General features: G+C 41.2%; 1 protein-coding gene across 1 annotated transcript in view; it reads right to left on the bottom strand.

Moving 5' to 3' along the window:
- Ust (uronyl 2-sulfotransferase) overlaps positions 1-27,331 on the bottom strand; it is a 277,477-nt gene that overhangs the window by 43,716 nt on the left and 206,430 nt on the right. The window contains exons 6-7 of the mRNA XM_046427401.2: positions 5,771-5,868; positions 3,564-3,721 (exon numbers count right to left, since the gene is read on the bottom strand). Of these exons, the coding sequence (XP_046283357.1) occupies positions 3,564-3,721; positions 5,771-5,868 (256 nt within the window). The remainder of the gene's footprint in view (positions 1-3,563; positions 3,722-5,770; positions 5,869-27,331) is intronic.

Raw genomic sequence — 27,331 nt, 5'->3', positions numbered from 1 at the left:
AAATATTTATAAATACACTAATACTCAGAGCTCAGAAACATATGAGTCTTTCTGGTTATTTTTTTTCCCACACTTCAATAGATGACTTCTCTAGGCTGGCTTCAATTACTCATTTTTAAAGTAGTGGTTGGGAGGGGAAAGAAGTAATGAGAAAATACAATGGAGATTAATCAATAAAAAAATAGAATAGTAGATCTTGTATTAGTGGGAAGTAATAAATAGAATAGTAGATCTTGTATTAGTGGGAAGTCATCCTTCCCTAGTAAAGTCTGTTTGGGCCCTGGTTCGCTAATTCAAACTAATATCCAGGCTTGGGCAGAGTTTTCTGTGTATTTACTCCACCACACTTGCCCTGTTATCAGCAACAGCCCCGTGGATGGTAAGAAACACCTGAGCATAGTCTACTGATTGTCTATCATGCTAAAAGTTTAATTTTTATTTCATGCTAAGTACTTACTGTCATAAACTACTTCTGAGATAAACTAGCTGAGTCTCCACAAAATGCAAACATTAATATAAAATAATTTAAAAAATTTCTAAAGACTAGGTCTCAAATATTTTTGACACCAGCATATCTTTCTACAAGAAATGAAAAGCAGAGTGGGGACAATCAAGCTGTTATTGTTTAGGAAGTTCATTAACTTATTGAAATGGCGAGTTAATTGGAACAAGCAGTACTAGTTTGTAAGAAGTAATAAATACCATTCTCATCTAAAATAAATGAAAACCCACTTGAGTAACAGACATTGCTATTTTTACTAGTTCCCTAGATAATCACCGCTAGTAGTACTTTTTCTTCAATAATGAGACTGGTGTACATGTTGTAGTATTGCTGGAGAGGGATTACTAAAAATCAATACACACCTGCATTTTCCCCCAATAAAAGGACAAACACCAGAGAAAAACAGTCAGTAGAGAGTTTGCATATTAATTCAATTTTTCAGATGGTCAGTTAATTTATAATAATTAAGGGTCACAAGACCCCTCAATATCTTACACTTTAGGTTTTTTTGGGGGGGGCTCTCTGCCTACTTAATTATAATTTTTCAAAAATTTTTGTTTTTGCAGTGCTGGGGATAAGAATCTAGGGCCTTACACATGCTAGGCAAATGCTCTACAGCTGAGCCACTAAAATGCTTTAATAAAGTATGAGAGCAATTGTGTTAAGGGTGATGTGAGAGATAAGACTTAAAATGCACAGATGAGGTGCTGAGGTGTGAACAAGATGCAGCTACTCTTCCTTTGATCTAGTTGATACCAACTCGATAATTTGTGGCTATGAGAAAATAGTACAGGTGCCTCGTCTTTGCAGATGCTAAGATATACTGAAAAGCTGACCAAGTGCACGGGTTCATTTCTGGGTCCTCTGCCTCAGAGACACAGAAACTCTTCCTGACAGAGACCATGGACTTGCTTGGTGTTCAGTAAGTATCAGAAGAAGATACCCAAGAGACCACAGAGCACAGTCTCAAGTCCAAGGTTCATTTTGTGGTGCACATGCTTTGTGGGAGCCCAGAGAGTGATAGGTGATATTCAAAATATGTAACAACCACTTCCAACAGGAATCAAATTCAGAGCAGTGGGGTGGGGGTCCCGAAGACCCCTCCTCTGCCACGAATCACTCCTTTTGCCACTTCATTGTTGGAAAGTGGGGAGGACTGGGCCGCCAAGCATAGGTCGAAGGCAGCAGGGAAGACTGGACTGTTTCAACTGGTGGAACAGCTGTGCTGTGTTTGCCCAGACTGTGGAAGCTTTTCACCAGCTGCACAGAACCAGATGCCCCTTGTTCTCTCCAGGGTATTTGATACACTAGTTTACCAAACTCCCAGAGTAAAAGCTTTAATTTATAGGTGGAAAGATTGTGGCTGAAGGTGAAAGAGCTAATAATGATCCAATTTTTCAGAAATATTTTCTAATCTGATGCACTGATGGATCACAGGATGAAGCCCACAATTTCTCAAACGCCACATACTAAATGGAGAAAGTAGGAAGTCAGGAGGAAATGTCCCGACAGCAGCCAGGTAAGTGGGCCCTCTGGGTGGTTTATACATATTTAAGAAGCACCATGACCCATATGTCCTCATCTAAGTCATTGGGTCTGTACCCATGTGCTGGATCATGCATCTTATAAAGTCTATCAGCCTCAGATCCCAGGATAGCTGATGCTTTGTGATATAGAAGGGGACCCTCATGGTGACTTATTAATACTCTCCCCAAACACTGGGATGAGACAGCATTCATTTTTATTTGATAATGATATGTTACCAAGATTCAGTCATCCCTTGATCTCATACTGTTTATTAAACACAGAATGTATATTTTACACACACACACACACACACAATAAAAGATAAAACCAAAGGTGGAAAAGAACCATGGCTTGTGCAAAACTTTTACCTTCAATGGAATCCAGTTAAGGGTAAGACCTCTCCTTGCACAATGAGCTAAAAATCAGACACAGCAGGGCTCTCTAGGTTCTTTCTATTTAAATTTTATAAACTTCTTAAATTGCCTGCAGTTGAGAGGGCAAAAGAGGACTTACATTTCCAAAACTAGCTTTTTAAGGTTTATTTTGCCTCTAGTATTCAAACCACATTTCCTGCTGAGAAGACACACCCACTGGGCACACCTTGAGGTTTCCTGCCTGTTCATCATGTAGGTGAATGGGATTTTAGAGACTAAGGTAGAACCTTCTGCTGATGGTGGGCAATAGGACCTAGGCTCCTCCAGGCAGAGACCAGTTTACCTGGGCCTTGGAACCTTCCAGGGTGTGCACAGGCAAGGTCTGCAGTCCCTGCTGGGGTGTCTGCTGCCTTTGGGTGTCTTCTGACTGCTATTTACTTTTACAGGCAGAATGCCATCTCCCACCTCAGCATAAGACAAAACCATCAATAGATCAGTGAACAGGCTGCTTGTGGCAGCTACGGGTTAAGGAGCATAGGGAAGAAACAAGCAACATTGTGTGTTTTTCCAAGTTAAATAATGAGGAAAAAATGATGGTTTCTGAGCATTATAATTTTTACAGTGACACTATGGGCCACCCTTGTAACTGCTTTGCCACCTCCCATTTCTTGCTTCTGCCTGCAAATCACTCAGGTATAATAAACTCTTAACTGTGTTTTCAATTTGCGGCTCTATCTGTTCTGTTGCTGGAATTTTAGAAGCTAGAGTGCCTCCCACAATGGCAGTTGGGCCACAGCTCCTTCATGATGTGGATGGCTCTTTCCCCCCAACACACTTCTCCATCCAGAGACTGTGGCTGTGTAACGGTGACCCACTTGTTCACCCAGCAACATGCTCAGGACAAGGCTGATGGAGAATATTGCTGGTTTCGTTTTCCGTGGGGGCAAATGGAAACATCAAGACTTTAAACATGGTGAGTTTGTGTTTGCACCTGAGCTCAGGGTTTTAGAATCAACAGCTCATACTTCTCACCTTCCTCTGCAAGCCAGGGGAACACAGAGATCATGCCATTCCTCCATTTCCAAGACCTTTTCAAGGTGCTTAACCCTTGAAAACAGATAGACCCTCCCTGGGGAAGGGCTTGTGTGGGGTGGAATTACCTGGGTCCTTGTAGATGCTGAGCACACCCTTGAAGTAATGAGGTAAAAATCTTTCCAGTAAAAGCAGCACATCTTCCAACTCCTCGAGAATCCCCACGAGCAGGAAGTTTTCATTCACGTTCAGCTTTGCGCGTTCGAGGGCCCACTCACCAGGCTCCCTTTATGGAGATGAAAATTAATCAAAGATTTGTTTTTGCAAGGCAGCAACAACACACAGAAAGCTGATAGCTCCTACCCTCCCACCCTGGCTTGTGTAATTGCAAATCCCTCTTCCTTCCAGGACCAGCCCAGGTGCAGCCTTGGCTAGTCCTTCTTCATTCATTTTCACCTGTGTGTAAGGTCCAGGTCTTTGAACTGAGTGAGCCTAGCCTACATATATATTGAAAGACAAATATAAACATGAGCATTTAGTGTTAGAGTCTGTAAACAAGTCTGGATGGTGCCTGGCAAAATGCCAGAGGGAGTGGTTTGTGAAGTAACACCAGGGAGCCATTAAGTGTGGAGATTCCTTATTGGTTGACTGATGTATCTAGTTTATGCTAATTAGATAAGCTGTGTGGAATGTATAAATACTGCTCCTGTCCTGCAATAAACGGCTCCTACTCCTGCTGTATCAATCTACACAAGTTGTTCGTCACCTCCCCCCCCCCCCCCCCCCCCCCCGGTTATTTTGCTGCAGCCGGACTGCGGCAAACAATAAAGAAGTTTGACGTTTTGAAATATGAAACTTACTGACACTGTATTTCTAAAGAAATCAAAACAAGCATCCAGTCATGCCTGCTAATTGTCTTATTCTTTTAAAGAATTGAAAGAAAAACTTTTCTTAAAAAATTATTAATTACAGAAGGGAAACAGCATAATCTCATTTGTAGGCCAGATTTCTAAGCCTCTGAGCCAACATTTATATAAGCAAGAAGAGCCCAGAAGCTGGGCTCTAGGCCTGGCTACCATTTACCACTTGGAGAAACTTGAGCAAGCCAAGTTCTCTTTTGAAAAATGGTAATAATAACCCTTATCTACCCCTACAGAATCAATAAGGTTGAAGAAGATAATGTTTGAAAGTTTTGAAAAGCATTACTAGTGTGCCTAGGTAAGGCATCATGAGCACTCTGCCCAAGGTTGGGAAATGGACAATTTGAGAAATATTTTAGGGAGTTAGAATCATGGTTCTTTGAATAAATATGTCCACTGTGATCAGAAAGTGAGTCATCTGGTCCCAACTCTTCCCAGCATCTGAGGCAACAAGGATGAGCTGGAAAGTGTTCATTACTGGGTGCACGTGTGTGGTGGGGGGCCTGAGCTCAGGATGTGTGTGATGATGCGGAGGACAGACAGTGGCTGGGCCCAGAATTCAGCAAACTCTTGCACTACCGGAGCTAAACCATGCAGCAGCAAGACACGTCCAATAATTAAGCAGGATTCACAGCACAAGCAACAAAGTGCACTCTAGGACCAGCTGTTGTCCCTCGCCTCTTCAGGGACACAAGGATGCTCTAATCAAGACTCCCTTTGGGGGATGATGTCTCTTCTGGTAAAAGTCTTTATGTTCCACCAAGCAAAGATCGTGGTCCCCTGCTGCAACTGTTTCTTTAGCTAGACATTTGTCCAGTCCCAGTCCAAGGCTTTCCACTGTGGCTACACCGGAACCGCCTCAGAGGCAGTCAGGAATGCCCACACCCTGCCTCAGAGACTGTGATTAGTTGAGGGTTCTGAACAAATTCCCCAGGGAGGCTCTGCAGGATATGGCACAACACACTCTGAGGGTGCTGGCTCTGTGTAAGTCACTTTCTAAAGCAGCCGGGCCTTCCAGGGGGGCTCGCGGGACCACTGCTCTTTTTCTATTATCTGTTTCATGAGAGAGACACCATCGAATTCTGGGTGTAGATTTCCAGGGTTTTAGACCCAGGAAACATGACAGGGACAGTGGTTGGTTAAGTACAGTCACCACTGTGGAGCAAGTGCCCCTATCTCGTGGGCTGAGTGGTGACAATGAGGTATAAAAAAGGGCCTGGTAAGGATTCTAGTTACACAGCTGTCCATGGTGGCTTAGAGGCCTCTGTCAGAGTCTCAAACGAGGAGCAATAGTAAATATGAACCGTGTTCCAGAAGGTCGAGAGGGTAGGATAGAGAAGAGTCCCACAGAGCCAGTCTGGTAGGTGCCCTGGCCTTGTCACATGAGCATGCTGTGAGCCTGTGTTTGTCTTTACCTGCATCTGGGATGCTGTCCACAAAAATACGGAATGATGTAAAATAACCTGGGGTTGGAACACTCAGGGTAGTTTTCAAGAATGCACTCATTGATATCCTACAAGAGAAAAACAGCAGTGAGATGCCTCATGGTCTACGCAGTGGTTCCTCAAATGCCACACACTGGAAGGAAAATGAATACTTAAATTGCAAGGGCAAGCTTTGAGGGGGTGCACAGAATTCACAGACCTCCTGAGAAAACTTCCTTCTCGCCTCCCAACACCTGGTTTATTTGACCAGGTACACATATGGCCCCAGGCCAGTTCAGAGGGTGCCCATTCAGTTGAGTACACTGCATCTCTGCCCCTCCAGGGGGCTCCAAGGCTGTGGGCTGGATCACAAGCATTGTGAGAACAATCTACCCACGTGATCAGCTAGGACCCCAGCGGTTACTAGCCAGCCAGTAGGTGCATAGTTGGCACTTAATAAATTTAGCATAACTTAGTTCTTAATGAGATTTGACTTAGTTACCTGCCAGTATGGCCTGGAGCAATGAGATTCCCTATGTAACCACACATTTAACCAACAATGATTAAGTATCCGCAATAGTCTCATGAAGGGCCTGCAAATTTCAGAGGGGCTGCAAAATGATTTCTAAGCTTTTATTTGGTTAGAAAGTGACAAGATGTGTGTCTAGGAGCATTCTCTCACTTTCAAAGGCAGCAGTGTGGTTCCTGGATTTTCTCTTCTGACATGACGTCGAACTTGGTGTCCCTGTTAAAGTTATGAGCTTGAGATGTCTTGGGGGAGGTGGCTAGTTCAGAGTCCAGTGTTCTCCAGCAGACCACACTAGATGGCCTAGATGAGAAGAGCCTGGTTCTTAGGTGTTTCTAAGGAGAAAAGATACCACGATTCACCCAGGAACCAAACAGCTGTGGATGTTTTTCCAGGGCCATTGTTGGCAAGACAGTGAATATAACTCCCAAAAACAGTCCGTGGCATTTATGAGTCAAAGGAAGCCACTGTTTCTGGTCTGATTGAGGCAGGCGATTAGCTATTAAAAATTTTTCAGCTCAAACCAGGAATGAGAAAAATACAACTTTTTTTTTTTAAACAACACTTTCTTCCCCTTGCACTCCTCTTGGGTTCATGTACCAAGTAAATCACAATTAGAACAGCAAATTCAACTGGAATCAACAGAATTGGCAACAGGCACACTTGAGTATACTCCAGCACTTGAGTTTACCGTGGGAAGCAGAGTTGTCATCAACAGAGAGTAAGAGGGGCATAAAGGGAGAGGAGAGAGCCAGGGTGGTGACCCAGGAGCAAGAGAGGAAGCAGCTACCACTTCTGTTCCCTGAGGCTGCCCTGACTCTGAACATGTAGTCCCTGGCCTGGGGGCTCCAGGAACCGCTGGGGACATCAGCTGGTTGGTGAGGGGGAGGACTGAGGAGGCCATTTTCCTCCTGAATCCACAGATGCCCTCCAAAGGTCAATTTATGGGGAAGACATAAATTCCTAGTTTAAGAAGTGCAATTAACCATTCTCCTTCTCTTAGACCAGGGCACATCCCTGGGGATTTCAGAGTTCCATCTGAGCACATTATGTTGATGAACAGTGCTCCTCAGCACCTGTGCTATGGAAATGCTACAGAAAGATGTAAATAAAAGATGGCTCAGAGGGGAGGTCAGGTGGAGGCAGACACCCCACGCGTTCAGCTGCCCACAGCTTAGCCACACCAACAGAGAAGCTGTGTTGTGGACCAGGGCCATCAGGAGTCTGCTCCTGGACACTCACACAGTCCTTTTTACTGGGACTGAGACCTTCAACATGTACCATTTCAGTTTCCTGGTGGACTCAAGCAGCAGCCCTCACAGTGTGGGTCTGCCACAGGCCCCTCCCTCAGTCTTTCGGAACCATTCTGGACTTGGCGTTTCCCCCAGTGCTAAGGAGTTTAAAATCTGGTGTAAGCCTTCCTTACAATCACCTTTTAATACTGAACTTCTACATGTATTTTTAAATGATTATGCAACTTCACTTTCTTTTCATGAAGTGTGTCTAAGGGTAAGATTGTTCAAAAAAAAAACTATTAAGACTGACTTTAGTTTTCTCTAAAATTGCCACCACAGTGAGGAAACTCCATGCCAACTTGCCTGCTGGCATTTCATCTATGATATGCTGCCCTAGCCCCTGGATCTTGGCATGTGCCATGCACACCCTACAATGCCCTCCCCTGCCCAGGTTTCCCTCTGTTAAGATTAGGTCTTATCATAAGCCTCACATCATCAGGAAAACAGTGAGATAGTCTAAGTGAACATTGCAGATAATTATGATAATCCTTTTAATTGCCAAAACCATAAAAAGAACACTTCTGTTGGAATTTATTCTAAAATTTACACATTTAAAAAAATATACAGATTAGAATAAATTTCAACCAAAATGGCCTAATTTTTTTTTCTTATAGTTTTGGTAATTACAAGGGAATTTGGGTTTTGCTCTCAGGTCAGTGAATAATTAGCTGAGTGTCCTTAGCTAAATCATGCCATCTCTGAACCTTATTTTCCCCTTCTGTAAAACATAGGGTTTCATAACCTTAGGCTATGAAACTGTAGACACATGTGACAAGTTCCCTAAATTAACCAGCTCTTTTAAAAAAAATGATATTACAATAGAATGCATTATAATTCATATACACATATAGAGCACAATTTTTCATATCTCTGGTTGCACACATGGTAGAGTCACACCATTCATGTCTTCATACATGTACTTAGGGTAATGATGTCCATCTCATTCCACCATCTTTCCTACCCCCATTCCCTCTCCCCCACACTCCCTCCCCTTTGCCTTATCTAGAGTTTGTCTATTCCTCCCATGCTCCCTGCCCAACTCCATTATGGATCAGCATCCTTATATCAGAGAAAACATTCAGCATTTGGTTTTTTGGGATTGGCTAACTTCACATAGCATTATATTCTCCAACTCCATCCATTTACCTGCAAATGCCATGATTTTATTCTCTGTTAATGCTGAGTAATATTCCATTGTGTATATATACAAAGGCACCAAAAACATACATTGGAGAAAAGATAGCCTCTTCAACAAATGGTGCTGGGAAAACTGGAAATCCACATGCAACAAAATGAAATTAAACCCCTATCTCTCACCATGCACAAAACTCAATTCAAAGTGGATCAAGGATCTAGGAATTAAACTAGAGACACTGTGCCTAATAGAAGATAAAGTAGGTCCAAATCTCCATCAGGTCGGATTAGTTTCCGACTTCCTTAATAAGACTCCTATAGTGCAAGAATTAAAATCAAGAATTAAACTGGACTGGGGATGTGGCTCAAGCGGTAGCGTGCTCGCCTGGCATGCACTGGGCGCTGGGTTCGATCCTCAGCACCACATAAAAATAAAATAAAGATGTGTCCACCGAAAACTAAAAAATAAATATTAAAAAAAAGAATCAATAAATGAGATGGATTCAAACTGAAAAGCTTCTTCTCAGCAAAAGAAACAATCAGTGAGGTGAATAGAGTGCCTACATTTGGGGAGCAAAATTTTTGCCACACACACATCAGATAGAGCACTAATCTCTAGGATATATAAAGAACTAAAAAATCTTAGCTCCAAAAAAAAAAAAAAACAAATAACCCAATCAATAAATGGGCCAAGGAACTGAACAGGCACTTCTCAGAAGAAGATAATCAATCAACAAATATATGAAAAAATATTCAATATCTCCAGCAATTAGAGAAATGCAAATCAAGACTACTCTAACCAGCTTTTAAGAATGGTTTGGTGTGCTAAAGATCTAGAAAAGGTGGTAATTTCTGGTTCCAAAACTTCTTTTAAGTTAACAAAATATCTTCTTTCATCCTTTGCCTCTTACACTTCGCCCTTCGTGGAAGGTGGGTTGGGAAAGGCACCCATGTTAGTATCAGACATCAGGGCAATGTACCACTCGCTAGTCATGGAGTCTTGGCAAATGTCCCCTTGTCATAGCCTCAATCCTGCCTCTGTGCAATGAGATTATTGCCCCATTTGCCCCATGGACCTTTGACTAAGGTTAGCAATCATGTGGGCCAATTATTTCCCCTGCCACTCCAGATTATGCCTTCTTCGTTACATCTGCAGTGTTTTCATTCTTTCTCCCTCTAGCTTATATTTAAAAGCTGTTCCCAGTGAGTCCAATAGTCTTTTATTTTTTAATTTTCTAAAAAGAAGTATTAGTTTTTTTAAGGTATACAGAACAATACGATTATAATTATGAAAGCATGGGATGTAATTGCTCTAATTCAGTCCCCAGTACTTCCCCTTTCCCTCCCTCTCCCTTCCCCCTTTCCCTTCCCTCTAACTCTACTGACCTTTCTACTATTTACTTGTAATTTTTTTTTCTTTTAAAATTACTGTCTTGTGTATATACTCCAGCTATCTTACAGAGAAAATAGAGAGGTCAAAAATAATGGAAATCAGAAATTTGCTGTTTACGCTATACCAAAAATACAAAAAAAAAAAGTTTAAAGCAAAATCAACCAGAATTCACTACTGTGGAACTTTTGATTTATTGTATCTCATTTTACTCTCTACATAAAACCACATAACACTGTGACATAAAAGCACTTTTCCACTGTGGATTTAAAATAGATTTGGGAGCCAATCTTCACACTCTTAAGAATGCAGACATTAGAGAAAGTTGAACGGTGAAGGACATGATGAAGGACAATTTCTAGTGCTGGCTGTGACAGTTGTGTTAGAAATGGAGAGAGAAAAATGACTGTCATTCACGACGCGGAGGCAGTATTGAATCCTTGACCCACAGGTAGACCATGGTAATCAGAGTACAAATTTGATGGGTCAGTCAATTTAGATAGGTGGAGTGGACGTGGGCTAAGCTAACTTTTATTGCATCACACTCAGCCTCATAAGCCCCTTTTTAAGCCTTGTAAAGAATTTTGAGCCAGAACCAGAAGAGTTGAGCAAGACTTTTTAGTGAGGCTTAATAGACTGGAAAGTGGCAGGTGGCCAGAGAGCCTCGTTCTCCCATTCCATGCTCCTGTCAGGCCTGAATCAATGATGACACATTCCTTCTAATAGACATGAGAAATGCCCTTCAGAACCCTTATCCACACAGCCCTCCAGAAAGCAGCTTCATTAGTGAAATTACACCTTGCTCTCCCTATTGTGAGCCCAAGGTGTGTTGTTGGAGGGTTAACATGTGCAGCCTCTATTCTGGTGGCTTTCTGGTCCTTTATAACACTTCTGAGTTTATGGCTCTGTGTCTGATGGCAGAAATGCAGATAAAGACTTTCTGGATAAGTGACGTATCACTGTACATGCACTGTAGATAGTATCCTTCTTCACTGAGGGCCTCATCCAGTGAGCTCTTAAATCCTGACAGGGAAACATATTGACCAAACATTTTCAAAACCCCTCTTCTGCACTCCAAGATTCTGAATTTAATGTTTCTATTGCATTAAACTAAAGAAAAACTGTAGTACCAGTTTTTATCCTGAAATGATACTGAGGAGGATCAATCTGGAAAATAGCTCAGTTCCCATTAGATTTCAGTGGGCCCTTTTCTATTAACTACAATAAAATTTATCAAGCATTTAGGGTGATTGTGGGCAGGATCCTGTGAAAGATGTAAATGGTGCTTTCCAGAAATATCCTTGCACTTCTTTTAATATATAACATGAATACAACAGTGGAACATGGTCTGGCCTTGAGGTCAAGGGATTCTGGTGCTTTTCAAGTGATGTGGGGACCTCAACTATGATGATTTCATAGAGACTAGAAAATGTGGGGAGCCACGCCTAATAATAACAAGATGCATGTGGAGTCATGTTGGCTAACTTCCATTTTTATGGTAAAATATTTATTATAGTATTGTTTAAAACATCAGAAATTATATATGAATTTTTATGATCAGATAAATGTGATATATTTGATTGTAAATCATTATAGTCATTGAAAAAAATGTTTAATAAAGCATATATAAGAAAAATTCTTATCTGAGAAAACCAGGGCAAAATTACATAGATACTACTTTTTTTTTATACTGGAAGAAATCTAAATTATTTATAAAGGTTATGTTTGAGATGTGGAATTATAGATTCCAAACATTCCCTTTTTTTCTTTTTTAGCCTCAAAATCTTATTTAATGCTTGGGTTGATTACTGAACTTTGTACAAGATTTCATTTGATGCAAAAGTTCTAAATTTGAAAATCATGACTCCAGGCAGGCAAACAGCTCAGGACATTTGGGTGGCCTGTGTGGCCTCTTCCTGCCCCACTTCTGCCCTGTTTTTCAGCCGCAGGCCCCTGGCTACTCACTGATAGTGGCTGAGGTCATGTGTGGCTGTCTGTTTCTGAGCCTGTCTTAGGAGCTTCCTTAGTACCCTGAGTTCTAGATTCTAAGAGAGGGTCTTCTGATTTGCTTACCTGGGGAATCGTCTTACTCTTGAATATCACTCAGTCACTGGGCTCGGATAAGAGCATGAGCTTTAACAGCACCATCTCCTGGACTCTGGGCCACTGCCCATCACTATGTCATTTATTGCCTGCTGCCACTCTGTGTCACCCTGCTCCAATGTGGATGTCAGGCTCTATTCTGGCCTGTGCGCCTGCCTTATGCAAGCAGGTAATCTGATTATAGAAAGCCTGATCTCAATGACTGGCTCATGACTGCTTGCTCCTGTGATTAGAGCACCTTTGGAAAAGGTGTTCCACTCCTTTGATTTATTATCCTGCCCACTTACTCCTTCAAGAAAGCAGTATCAAGCCCATGTCAACATGGGAAAGAGCAGGTGTCTTATGTGTACAAAAGCATAAAATGTTATGTAGTATCTATATTGTCAGTGCCAAAAATATCTTTTAATATACATGGGATTTTTTATTGAAAAGAAATTTAAGTTATTATAATTTTGGTCTACAATATCACTATTGAACACTGTCAAGCACTTCAATTCCTTGATTGTTTCAGTTTTCATTATCAATTATGAGGTGATACAAGTCCTATGAACATCTGGGCACACCAGCCTGGCCTTCAGGTGGAGTCACAGGTGGGGCGCTGGACTGTCTTCCTGAATTCAACTCTCTGAGCCTTCAAATCCAATGCCATTCCAAGCTCCAGGGCAGGAAGGGCTGCCAAGCAGGCAGGATTTTGCCAGTCTGTGTGGTTATTTTATTAGGTAAATAAATGTCTACAGATTCTAGTTTAAAACCACTGGACCCAACCCAGTTTTGTACAGACATTTTCAAAGGTAAACGTGGAATACATTATCAGTTACTAGCTCTCATAATTATAGTGTTTTTGGCTAAGGATCATTTTCTTTCTGCATATAATATCTGAAATATTAGCACAAAGAATGTCTTTAAAAAGAGGTTAGTCTCACTAGGAGTTACTTAAAATACCATTATATACCCTAAATTCTGTACCAAGTGGGACATTAAAATGGAGAACACTTCACAAGGGAAGGTCCATCTTGGCAAAAAAAAATTGGGGACATAAACTTTATAAAATCATAAATTTAAAAAAATGAATTCAGGGGTGAGTTGGAGGAACTGAGGGAAAAGGAAGTGGAGGAGTGTGGTTATTTCTTTAATTCTTTGAATTAGAGATGAAACTTTATTTGGGATTCCAACTTCAATTTTTCAACTAGAATTTTTGAATATAGCTTAATCTATGAAATCACAATATGACCTAGTACAATTTCATTTCAGAGATTCTCATATTGTGGTAGGTCCGAATCATTTGTTCACTGTGTTTAAGCAATTCAAGCTGAAATCTGCAACAAACAATACATGACACTCTTTTTATTTGGGGGGGTACTGGGGATTGAACTCAGGGGCACTTGACCACTGAGCCACATTCCAGCCCTATTTTGCTTAGTGCCTCGCTTTTGCTGAGGCTGGCTTTCAACTTGTGATGCTCCTGACTCAGCCTCCTGAGCTGCTGGGATTACAGGCCTGCGCCACCATGCCCAGAGAAACTCTCTTTTTAATAGATGAGTTTAATCACTTAATTTTACTATGATTATTATTCTTGGGTTTGTGCATCTTATGTTTTTTCATTGTTGTTGTTATTTTTCTCTGCATTTGTTTTCCCTTTTATGTCTTCCGTTACTTTAATAACTTTTAATAATACCCCTTCCCTTTCTCTCTACTTTCCTATTTCACTAAAGATTATATTTTTATTCTTTTCATAATTACCCATGCATTTTTAACAATCTAAGATTTTTTTCAGCTATATAATTCTGACAGCTCAAAAAATAAAAACAACGGAGCTTAAAATGCTTTCATTACTGCAAAGTTCTGAGGAAGGGCATAGAACTTTTAAAATTCATTCATGAATAGATGGTCAGAAAGATGAGTACATGAAAAAATGTCCAAAAATGTTTAGTGTTAAGCTCAACTTAATTTTTTCTAATAAAGCCTGAAACAATTTTTTTTGTGTACTACTCCAAATCAGAGGATTTTAGCACCTTTAACTATTAAACACCAACCACCTCATCTTATTGTTGTCTAATTTTAATCTTTTTTTAAACACACAACTTTTTAAACACTTGAATGTTTTACTCATAAGTTTGAGGAATCACACTTGAATGTTTTAATAAATGGTTCTGTTCACTGCTGCTTCTTGTACCTTATGGTTCCTGTACTTTTCCCCATAATTCAGTAGTCATTTTAGTGAAGTCAGTAAGTGGAAAACTCCATAATTCTATGTTTGGAAAAGATCTGTGGGGTGACTATCTAGCTGGGTATAAAATCCTAGGCTGATGGCTATTTTCTCTCAGCAATTTGAAGGTAGTACTCCATTGTCATCTGGTATCTATTGTTGCTAATGAGAAGTTTGCCATCAATCTAATATGGTATTTTCATTGGTCATCGGCATCTCTTCCTTTTCCTTGATATTCTGCAGTTCACTATGAAGTACTCAGATACATCTTTAACTTGTTTATTCTGTCCAGTTTTCCTGGTACACTTTTAGTCAAAAGATCAACATCATTTATTTTAGAACATTCCACCCTTTAGTTGCTTCAAATATTGCTTCCCTACCTCTTTTCCAGTCTTTTTTCTGGATATCCCATTGGTTAACTATTGGAATCTTATGATCTTTCTTCCTTATCTCTTAAGTACTTCTTCTATCCATCTATTTTTATCTTTCTGATTTATCTTCTTGATGAATTCCTCATGTCTAATTTCTAATTCTCAAATGTTCTCTTTTACTCTATTTCTTAAATTTTAATGACCATATTTTTCATTATAAGAGTCAAGATTACCTTTGAAATATTCTTATGTTCTTGTTTCATGTCTATTTTTGTTTTATAATTATCTGTTTTCTTTTCTTTTGAAGTGGAAGTTATTTATTGTTTTATCTTTTCAAACATCTTATGTTAAAGACTTTGTCACATTGTTTCTTAAAGTCATCTGAAGTAAATTCATGTTCCAATAGATTTTGCTGCTGTATTTTTTGGTGTTAGGTTTTTTCATGTGCTTTAGAATCTTTGGTCTGTAGGCTAATCTATGTGGGAGATTCATATTCCCCCCTCCAGCCCTGGCCTCCTTCCTTTTTCTGTCTCTTTCTTCTTCCATCTGTCCCTCCCTTGCAGTATAGTGGTTGCTTTTATCCAGACTCCTGGGCCCTTAGTCCAGAGCCAGGTCTCAAATGTATCCCATTCAATGGCAACAATAAAAATGCTGCAGATATGATTACAAAGCAGCAAACAGTTTGGTTCACTTACTAGTTATGAGTCTGTGGTTTTGCTTCCCCACTTCTCTAGGTCTCTGGCCTCTTAAAAAGCCACAGTCCCAAGCAGTGAACAAGCTTCTGTTATGTTCAGCTTCCTTTGCTTGACAGTGAGGAGAAGTATGGCTCCCACTTGGGCCCTGGTTTGAAGCACTGAGCCTAGTATGCCCCACATTAGCAGGGGCAACTTTAGTCCCTTGTACCCTGCAGGATCCAACTCCTGGCCACCACTATCTGATTCTGGACTGAAGCCCAGCTGGCCTGTGGCTTTACCACCGCTCCCCTTCTGTTATTCCTTCAGGTATTGAGATCCTCTTATTTCTTATTCATTTGAGTTTCCTTTTTTTTACATTCTACTCACAATTGTGATGTGTTTGGGATTGAGGGAGTAGAAAAACCACTGTACTGCAGGGAGCCTTGTACAGGTTTTGCTAGAGTGAGGTCTGTCAGTGGTTAACCTTAGCTGACAAGAAGCATGGGTGACCTTGGACCTAGGTAAGGTAACTTGCTAAACCAGAGGAAAGAAGCTTGGTAAAATGTCAAAATCTGTGCCACAGCCATGGCATATGCTTACTGAAATGTGTTTCTGCTTTGTATGTCAGAGGGCAAATAGCAATGCACAGACTGTCAGACATCAGTGTGATTCGGAGGCTGTTTCTTAGAGACTCTGTGAGATACTGTTGTATCACAGTAGTGACTCTTCCATAAGGTGTTGCTTCCAATCTTTCATTTCATTTACAAAAAGTCCCAATATTTGAAAAAGCATGACATGAATGCAAAAGTCAGAATCTATGCCCTACATATTCTTTATTGGTAGTCTATTCTAAATTTCTGGAAGATTCGTTTTTCCTCATTATGGTACTCAATTCAGTGCCAGGCAGGTGTTCTATAAAAGTAGCCTTCAAAGATGATGGAGTTTTTATTTGAATTGTGCTAGGCCTAGCAAATCACCATGGGAATCTGGGTGTCTGATATAACCTTTCAGGTGATGGTATCGTTTTCAATAAACATAAAAAATTTATGAGTAGAGTAAAGCGAAGAGTACAAGTACTAACACTAAACAAAAAGTACTTAAATGGTAGTGTAGGTAAAGATATAGTTTATGCCTGTTTTTCTGGTAGTTATCTCCATAATTGAAATGCCATTAGGTGTCCTATAACCCATTTCCCACTAGAAAAGGCAAATTCCAGATGTGGGTTCCACTTAGAGGAACAGTGATTTTTGCATCTTGGTTGTCTGTGATTCTAGGCTCAGGAAGAGCCAGGTGGCTGGATCCCTGCCACCAGCAGTCTGCTGAGAGAGCTCCAAGTGTTGCCCTGGTGGAGCAGGCATCAGCAGCCTCTGCCTGCAGGGGGCAGCACTGATTACACATGGAAATGTATAATCAGTGGAATGGAAGACACCCTGAAAATAAGTCAGGTTTAGAGTGTGCCCATCCTTTATTCCTTCCCAGTTCATAAAGAAAATGGACAAGCTCACTGTTCTGTATGTGGGGGATGGCAAGTGTGATCTTACTGAATGGCTTGCAGCTGGATCTTATGGAATGTATAATTTTTAACCTTTTCCATCTTTTTATAACTATGGAAATATATCTAAATTTTGACTGCTGAATATAATACTAGAAGGAAAAATGCTTGTAAAATTTAGGCCAGAGATCAGAAGGACTAGTGCATGTTTTACTTAACAGTTAATTATGAAGGGAGGGAAATGAACCACTGACCCCAAATCTGTTCACTTCACCTTTAGATGATGCCCACAGGTAGGCCAGGTCTCAGTACAGTGTAGTGGTTGCTGGAGGGGTACTGACAAGAAAAATCAAGCTCAACCAGATCTTCCCAACAAACAGGAAATTTTGGAGTGTAATAATGGCAGCAATTCCTGAGAACTCAAGTATATTCTTTAACTATTTTACATCATAAAAGTTATTTATGACTCCTTTGGGCTCTGCAAATTTCTGAAAGCCATAGAAACTGTTTTAGCCTTGTATAATTCTGGTGATTTTTGCCTTCCCAGCTGAAGAGGTTCAGAATTCCTTTTTCTTTCTTTCACATCCAATAGTCTTAATAGTTTTGGCCTAAGAACCCAAAACAAACCACAAAAGTCACACTTTCAAATTCTGGTTACCCAGGACATAAACAGCATGTTTGTGGATTTTTGTTTGGCGGGGGCATGGCCTCTCATTTCTGTGGTCCTATAGTTTCAACTCAGAAGGTCACCGTGCACCCACAATAAGTTTAATGAAAAGGCGTTGAAAGTAAACAGAATTTTTTCCCCCCAGATTAACTGGAAATTTCCGTTTTCTAGATCTTAGTTTCATGAGTGACTAAGAATTGTCTATGTAACGAAACTTCACCAAAATATTCTATTATGAATATTTAAAATTTCTCATAATGTATAGTAAAAGAAGACAAACAAAAATCTCAAAAAAATATTGACTGTGAAAATAATTGTGACCCCAGCCACATTTTTTTTTGTTTCTTTTTACCTTATTCTAGTTTGTTGTTCATTTTGTTCATTCATTTATAGCCTGTCTCTCTTATTTTTCTTTGTGGTGCTGGGGACCAAACCCAGGGCCTCGCACATGCTAGGCAAGCACTCCACCAATGAGCCACATCTTTCTCTTTAAACTTCCTCTTGAAGTTTCCTGGACTGTTTTTCCAGTGGGGAGGAGATCTTTATAAATCCTCAGGCTTCCACCTTTACAATTTCCCACCCGAAATCTATTTAGAGACCTCATTTCTGACCCTGTCATTGGCCCTACTCCCTGGATTATTTCTGCTCTGGAATGAAATAGCAATGCCTTTGGTGTAAGGGAAAAAGCCATAAAACCTAGCCCCTTTATCACACAGCTCTTTGGGATTTTTCTCACGCTTCCTTACTGGATGTTCTCTCATGTTTTTATTATATTCAGTGATGTTTAGGGCACATGCACTCAGCAACCAAAGGGAACCCAAATTCCTGTCCTTTAAAGGCTGTTAATACCCCTATCCCATTCATTAGCCTTTTCTTTTTCTTAGTGAGCTCCCTCCCCCTTTTAGATGAACTATCCATGGATCAGAGTAAGGCTCCATAAATAACAACAAAATAATTCAAGTCACTCTAATAATTTCTGCATACCTAGGTATAACAGGTATTAAGAGGTATTCCAAAGTTTCCTTGGGGCTGGGGTTGTAGCTCAGTGGTGGAACTTCACAGGTGTGAAGCACTGGGTTTGATCCTTAACACCACATAAAAATAAAATAAATAAAATAAAGCTATTGTGTCCATCTACAAGTAGGAAAAAAATGATTCCTAGCTCTTCTTTTCCCTAAGTCTCTCAAATTGAGAATTGAAGGCAAAAAAAAAAAGCAAGTATTTTATAAACTCAATTTAAACATTGAGCTGCATCCATGATGGGGATGAATTCCATAGAGTAAGTGTAGGACTGCTTATCATTCAGACACACAGGGAAAGGATCTGCAGGAGGAAAAACAGTCTTCCTGGAGAAAAATGGATGCAACATTTGGTCAGTGGCTATTTCTCACTTTTTCTCTGTTTCATCATGAACAGTTTTCAAAACCAGAGGAGGGAAGAATCCATTCTTTGTAACAACTGGAGAAAGTCTTGCAACACTCAGGGTGTAACGCTCAATGGTTGTAACCAGACACAGAGCAGTCCTTTAGCATGGCTTTTGCTGGGCTCCCAATGCCAGCAGGTCACTGTGCTGTGCAGTCCGTACCTGCCCTGCCCCCGGAACCCATGTTCTGGAGCCAGGACAGCAAAAGCCAATGCCCATGAGTACCAGGTGATGTGAACGCATGAATGGTCCTGGGCTGGAGACACATCCTGCGGAGAGGCTGGGGCATACCTGCAGGCACAATCCCTGTCACAGTGGGGAAGATGCTTGGTTCCAGCCAGTCAAGGCCATGTGAAATTTGTGCCAAGGTTTCCCAACCTTTTGATTTTTTCAAGGGAAGTTAAAATCTGGATTTTTATGCAAAATCACCTACTTCTTAAATGTTAGTACCAAAATTAAAAAAAAAAATGTGAGTGAAACAAAACATGTCTGTAGGTCAAACATGACCCATAGGTGACTAGCTTATGCCCCATCGGTTTGCTAAAACCATTCCAAATTTGGATATCTCCTAAAAAAATACAAGATGTGATAATTTGCTGTGCCTTAGTTTCCTCACTCCTAAAGAAAAGGTTGTAATACATCTTTCTTTTGGGAGACAAAGAAAAAGCATTTGGAGATGCTTTATAAACTACAGAGAGCACAGCACAGAGGGAGGGGGGACACAGATGCTTTGACTTTTGAGTGCACAGATGAAGGGCTTTGAAGGATTCGGCAACATTGGATAAAATGGTGGTGGAAATAAAGGCTGGAGCGATTTGACTCAGACCTGGATGGAAGACTGCAGGGAGAGGTGAGGGACAGCAGGGTCAAAGCAAAAGGAGCTGGTGGTGGGGACAGGAGGAGAGCTGTGGTTTCAGGGAGCAAGACCTCCTTCATGAGAGCTCACCAGGACTAGGAAGACCACAACAAACCCTTGATCAATGAAGTGGTGACGAGCTTAAAATCACAGGGTGACTTGCTACTTTTGGAATATTTTCAAATGCATGACCTGCCTCCCCACTCTCAAGTCACAAAAGGCAAATTCATTTCAATACTAGCCCAATACACAATCAGAGAAGATCATGATGTGAGAATACTATTATTCTAAAACTGCAGATGATTTTTGAATTCTCAGCTATTCTGAATTATCAGCACCAATATTCTCTTCTACGAAAATGAATAAGCAATTATTTTTTTAATACTTTGCAAACCTTTCACTGGGAGAGTATAAATTTTCACTATGGGGTTGTTATGGTCGTGCACTTTAGGAAGCCACACAACTCTAAACTCTTTGCTCCTTAACTGTTAGCACTAAAGGCTAGATTGTTTCTCAATGTGTAATAAGCCTAAGGGTGCTGGTTTGATTTAAGGAATAGAGAAAATAGAGGATTATTAATGTAGCACAATTTTAGGAGCAACCAACATTTTGCAAAGCTCCAGTGGAGAATTCTTGACAGTCCAAGACCACAAGGCAGATGGCATCCAAGATGTTCCAACATCTAGCCCAGGGTCACTTCCTTTAGGAAGATTCTATATTTAGCAGGAGACATATGCTGCTTAGTTTTATAGAAGGCTCAGGAGAGACTCATTCTTCTTATTTCACTTTCTTGCCCTGGTCTTGTTAGGTCTAGAGTTCCATGTTATTGACATTAAGAATTTGGCAATTTAAGGTATTCATTGACCTGAAAACATATATTATAGAACAACTGCAACATCCCTGGTGGGGGGGTTCTCCTTGTCAGCAGGGACTGGGGGAAGCAGGTAGTTATTAATTTGCAGTCTCAGCCCCAAAGGGTCTGTAGATAGAACTGGATTTCAATATAATTTGCCTTCTTTGTAATTCTAAACTTTTATTATGTGCATTTAAATACATTTTAGGAAGGTCTGCAGGCTTCTCTAGATGCCAAGGTGCTCATGACATAAAAGAGGCTAAGACGCCCCTGGTATTGAATATTTTTAGTGAGCAGGATGTCAAGATTTCCCTCCAATGCACAATAGATTTCCTGACCTGTATTCCAGCACCGGGCCTCATTTGGATCAGTGAAAAATGTCAACAGATTATTTTTGACTGAGATTTTTCAAAATAATTCTCCATAAAAATACTTGGGTAAAACTTCTATTTCAAAGAGTTGAACAGCAAAACTATAGCAAGCACTAACAAAATTTTTATGCAAATAGAATCCTCTGGGTGGTTCAAGTGCCTAAAGCAACTTTTATATTTGCCACTTAATCTAGCACAGTGGTCCTCAGAGTGTGATCTGCTGACTCCAAGAAGGACTCTGAGATCCTTTCAGGGGTTCACAAGATCAAAACTGTTTTCAAAAGAAGACCAAGGTGTTATGTGACCTTTTGGTGGTGTTGATTTTATGCTGACAGAGCAAAAGCTACAGTGGTAAAACAGCTGTCTCATTTGCATGAGTCAAGATGGGTCCAAAATACAGGACTAGCCATGATATTCTTCACCTCCACACTCTTGAAGGAGTAGTCAAAATTACTAACCTTACTAAAGTTCAATCCTTGAGCACACGTCTGGTACCAGGGATTGAACCCAGGAGCACTTAACCACTGAGCCACATCCCCAGCCCTTTTTTGTATTTTATTTAGAAACAGGGTCTCACTGAGTTGCTTAGGGCCTCACTAAGTTGCTGAGGCTGGCTTTGAACTCTTGATCCTCCTGCCTCAGCCTCTGGAGCAGCTGGGATTACAGGCATGCACCATCATGCTTGGCTATGTCTTTTTAATGTTCTATGAAGAGATGGGACAAAGTTTGCATGCAGAACTTCTGCTACTGAGCTTGTGGCAGTTACAGTCTCTAGACTCACTTCTCAAAGTAATATGCTTAAATGTCTAGAATAAAATATATCAGACCACAAAAGAAACTAAATATATTGAATTACTTATCAGAATAGACAAAAAAGTTGTGATAAGTATACGTGTGCTTATTTTGTGTACTGAATAGCAATATTTCTCAGTGTGTCTGAAATCTACTTAATATCCATCTGAGTTGTTAGTATTAACATTTTGAGCTATCTCTAATAATAGTCACCGATATAAAATACCTGAGTTTTCTATTAGTGATATAATAGGCATAGTTAATACTGCTGCAGTTTGTTGTCTACAATCTAAAATGGAGAAGCTGGTAAGTTGGTGAAACTATGATGCACATTTTTCTATTGGAATTCATAGGCCCCTAGAATTTACCCACCGATCTTTGGGGGCATCCATGGACCCCGTTAAGAACACCTGCTTCAGAACAGTCTTGATATAAATAGCATCCCTGGTTTCTCCTGGGCCTCTTACCCTGCTTTATATGCCTTCTAGGCTTTTTATCACACCTGACATATTATGTATTATTTGTCTACCTGTTTAAAATGTCTCAGCCCACAGGGGTGTCATCCCCGTGATAGGCGAGGCTTTGCCTCCCCTTTTCTCTGCTATTCCAGGGCTTAGGAGTATCCATTCCATAACAGATGCTCAGTCAATATATCTTAAGTAAATGACTAGATATGATCAGCTTCCAAGTCCCGAGAGGTCTACATGGAACCTTGTCTCCTCTTCCCACTTCTAGTTCGTGCTCTTAATATACTGTCACTGTGTTTTTCAATGTTTATGCCTTGTAAGTGTTGTAGCTGCAGTTACAATTCAGATAATTGCAGTTATCTCAGAGAGACGTTGGTGCTTTAAAAGAGCTTCCCAATTATCATTGCACATCTTAGCAGTGTCCCTGGAAGGTCTGTGCCTGCTAAGGTTTTCCTACTGGCTTCCACAGAGAAAGGCAAATGACTGAAGCACATGCCAGAATTTTATGCAAAATCCCCAAAGTAAAGCTTTTGTGGCTAAGATGGAAAATATGAATCTGACCTGAATATCTGGGATTGTAATTGTATCCATGAAAACACCCTGGTGTCATGTGAAACAGTTCAAACCGCTAAATGGAAACCTACCATCCAGTAAACCTATCCCTGATCGTTTGCTTTGGCATCTCAATCTTAATACATTGATTTGCTTAATGATTCCAATTTTAAAAAAGAAAAATCTCATTGGCATCAAACCTTAGTCTTCTTTCTCCTCAAATTTTTAATTGCATTATAAATCAGTTTATGTCTATTACAGAAAATATCATTAAGCAAAAGGAAGAAAATAAAAAGCAACCATGTAAAATACATATTAAAATAAAAGATAAAAAGAATATAAAAATATAAAGTTCAAAAAATATGTTGGTGTATAGCCTCTTGCAGTATTATTTTGTTGTTTTTTTTAAAATATTTTTTAGTAGTTGATGGACCTTTATTTATTTGTATGTGGTGCTGAGAATCGAACCCAGTACGTCACACATCCTAGGCAAGCGCGCTACCGCTGAGCCACAACCCTAGCCCTTGCAGTATTATTTTGGTAACAAGTCCTAGTTATCTTACTGTGGGTTTTCTTGACTATAATGCCAAACTCCAACTAAAATATTAAAAAGAACAAAGAAAGCAAAAGTCTTTAAACTTTATTACTCTATACTCTTGATTTCTCTTTTGTAGTTCAATGTGAGATTTCAACAGAGGCCAATGTTTTTTAAGTTGTATTTTTGTTGACTTCAACATTCTTTCATTCAAATTATAATCAATGAGGAAGGGTGGAATTGACAAAGTAAAATCCATTCAATTTCCAGAAAGCTCAGGAAAAGTTTGTTCTTCACCATATGAACTGTCAATTCCTTATGCTTTCACTTTAGAGTCAAAAGGCATAAATATTCTGAAGGGTCAGATTAGATAGATACTTCAGCCTCTACAAAAGGGCTATGGCTTTGAACTAGGTTGGTTTCTGCCATTTATTGGCCCTTTTCATGGAAAACTGAACACAGTTGCCTTACATTAACAAGGTCTCTGTGCACTGGAAGGAAACACAACAGAGTTGGGGACCACATTGTTTCCTTCTATGCTTTCCTTGTCAATAGCACAAATGCTTCTGTTAGTGCAGTTCAAGTTCTGTTCATTTTATCAGAAACTGGATGGAGGCCAACCACTTGTTTCTCCTTTATTTTGGTAACAGTCTCTTGGGTTATTTCCTCTCTCCAACATCTTAGCCATCCTGGGTAATTTTTAAGTGTAATGCTCTAGGCTTCTGTCGGGTGAGTTAATGAGTGTTGGTAACAAGCTAATACAGAACCTGGGAATCTTTGTGGCTTGGCCACCTCTTACAACAAGGAAGGCTTGGAAATCTCTCACTTCTTCCTAATTCACGCTCTGTTCTTCCCTCTCTCTTCCCAGGCCTAATTCCTTTTGAACCATTTAAACTTTTTATTTTTGATACAGGGGATTGAACTCAGGGGCACTCAACCACTGAGCCACATCCCCAGCCCTATTTTGTACTTTATTTAGAGACAGGGTCTCACTGAGTTGCTTAGTGCCTCACTGTTGCTGAGGCTGGCTTTGAACTCGCAATCTTCCTGTCTCAGTCTCCTGAGCTGCTGGGATTACAGGTGTGTGCCACCATGCCCGGCCCGTTTAAGCTTTTTAACCAGGGTTTTCATTTGGGGGTGCATTGTGAGGTCAGAGAATCCCACTTCTGAGGTCAGAGAATCCCACTTTCAAGGAACTCTCACAGGCCACAAATGGCTTCTTCAAAGGTCTCAAGGCCTCAAATGAGAACAACAAAAACCTAGGAATCAGACCCTTCTTGTCTTTTCAAAGCCTTTGAACATTTAGCACCCCTTTTTCGTTGGCTGGAGGACTGATGAGGTTCCCATACTCCAGAAAGGGTCATTCCAGAAGGAGCAGATGTGGGCTGCGAAGTTCATGGCTGGACTCCCTCCCTGGGATGTGGGTGGGAGAGAGCGACAGGCTCTGAGCTGCTGCTTGGTGGCTGGTGAAATGCCAGGCACAGGGGGGCGGGGGGGGGCTGCATCCTTGGGCACAGGTGGAAGTCTCCTCCACAGGCTGGCTTGGGAAGTGGAAAGAGGCCAAGATGGAATGGTGAAGTGGAATGGAGGAGTGTGCATACTGTGAGGGTCGACAGCTTCCGTTAAGGACCAGGGACATGTCCAGAGAACACCAGAAGAGAGATGGCTGCAGTCGCGGGTGCTGCTGCTGTTGGTTTTATATGAATGGAGTAAACCAGGGAACCTGCGTGTGTTTCAGGCTGTGCCTGGCTGTCCAGTCTCAGGATTCAGTTCTTCCTACTTCCTGCATTGTGCTGTTTCCCTCAGCATCCTTCACTGGATCGAGCCACTTCAAGTTATGTCCTCTCTGCCAGGCGACCTTCTCCTCATCCTGCAACGACTCAGGTGTCACCTCCCCAGGAACCCCGTGGACATGACCTCCCCACATCTCCACTGCTGCCTCTAGACAATTCCCTGAGGTTAGAACCTGGCTATGCGTCTCCCTCGCCCCAGAGCTTGGATTCCTTGAGAGCAGCTTCTTTCTCCTGTTTCTGTGCTTGGCACAGAGGGGAAGCTCAGTGCCTGCTTGGCTCAGTGAATGCATGTTTGCTGCATAAACACACTTGATGACGATCAAGAGGCCTGCAGCGAAGATGAAAGCTCCACCGCAGCAGCAATTTTTGTTCCTGTCACTGTTTCCCAAACATTGGGAGGAATGCCTGTCACATAGTACCTGCTCGAGAATTTTTTAAATATAAATTGATAAGGAAGACAAATTCTTGCAAAGTGGCAAGTGATGTAGGAAAGAGCAAAACTCAGTAGCGATTCACACGGTTCTTTTGCCTTGCCACACGCTTTCAAAGAGCTTTCCCTGAGGCAGTGATTGCTGTCACGGGAGACCAGCATCTTTACCGGGGAGCAGACTTCCCGGCATGAATGCATGCTTCCACAGCGTGCTCAGGGAAGAAATATGTTTAGGGGTTCACAGAGTCAAGTGTGAAGTGAACCTAAGACCAGAGACTTCTGAAGTCGTAGGGCCACCTGGGGCACACCCGGTTGTACAGCGGCCACAGTCCCCTCGGGGTGTTCTAGTCATCCTCGTCCTTCCTGAGTGGCTCTCTGCAGAGCTGAGCTCAGGCACAGGGAGGCAGAACACCATGAGAGATGAGGCACTCCCCTCTGCTTGGGGCAGGGCGCACATTTTGTTCCTCGGGCTGGGAAGTGCAGAACTGGGAGGATAAACAACTTCCCAATAAACCAAGTGGCCGGCCAGGGAGGCAGGTGATGACCGTGTCTATCTGCTGGCTTGCGGGTGGGAGGAGGCAGGAAGCGCGTTCACCACATCACTGGGCTGTAATGGATGTTCCAGTTCTCTTAAGAAAAGGTCATCTCGAGGTTGAAGCACATTTCCCAGCAGTGTCTGTCTTGATAAATGTAAGATTCAGGAAGAGATGCAACTGTGTTGAACACTCCCTTCCACAGATGTTCCCATTCCCCAGTCATCAGTGGGGTAAGGATGTCTATCAGCATCACCTTTGACAGCATGTAGGAAAGAGCAAAACTCAGGGCACAGCAACCTCATTTCAGGGATTGAGAGGATGGGGAAGTGGATGAAGGGATTTTTTTGCATTAAAAATATATCACGGAAATAAAGCCAACGGCACCTGGTAGAGGCTGGAGGGCTGGCTGTGGAGTCAGATGACCTGGGCTCAAGCCACTGTGTCCTGATATATGTATACCAACCATCATTTCTAAACAAACTCATACAGAGGCCTGAGTTGTAACAACTGCAGATTACTGTGGTATAAATATTCCTTACATCACCAAATTCAAGTAACCATCTTGACATCAACTGCAATGGTCTGTCCCTTCCAAAACACATGTTGACATTTAATTGCCAAGGTAATGGTAGTGAGAGGTGGTGAGGCCTGTAAGAGCCATTGGGGTCTTGAGGGGTCAACCTCCTGAAAGAATAAATGCCCTTCTCACAAGGCTGGTCAGTTCATAGAGAAGTGTGTTGTTATAAGGCAGATGGGCCCCTGATGGTTGCTCCTTTTTTTTTTCATATGCACTTACTTCCTTTCTGACTTGTGCCATGTTATAAAGAAGCATGAGGTCCTTACCAAATGAAGCTGCCTGATCTTGGACTCCCCAGTCTCCAGAACCATGAGCCAAAATAAGCCTCTTTATAATGCACCCAGTTTCAGCTCTTCTGTTAGAGCAACAGAAAATGCACTAGGACATTACCTGAGTAGCACAATCCCTAAAAATTTCAGACTGGTTCTGAACCAACTCTAGCATACTACCAACTGAAATCCAAGTCTGCTATTTACTAGTTGTATGAACTTAGGCATGTAAATTAACCT

The sequence above is a fragment of the Marmota monax genome, unplaced genomic scaffold (genome assembly GCF_021218885.2).
Source record: "Marmota monax isolate L192 unplaced genomic scaffold, Marmota_monax_Labrador192_F-V1.1 WCK01_AAM20220418_F8-fsc00114, whole genome shotgun sequence".
Lineage (NCBI taxonomy): Eukaryota > Metazoa > Chordata > Mammalia > Rodentia > Sciuridae > Marmota > Marmota monax.
The sequence above is the reverse complement of the archived record's forward strand: the minus strand, read 5'-3'. Positions and strand labels throughout refer to the sequence as shown.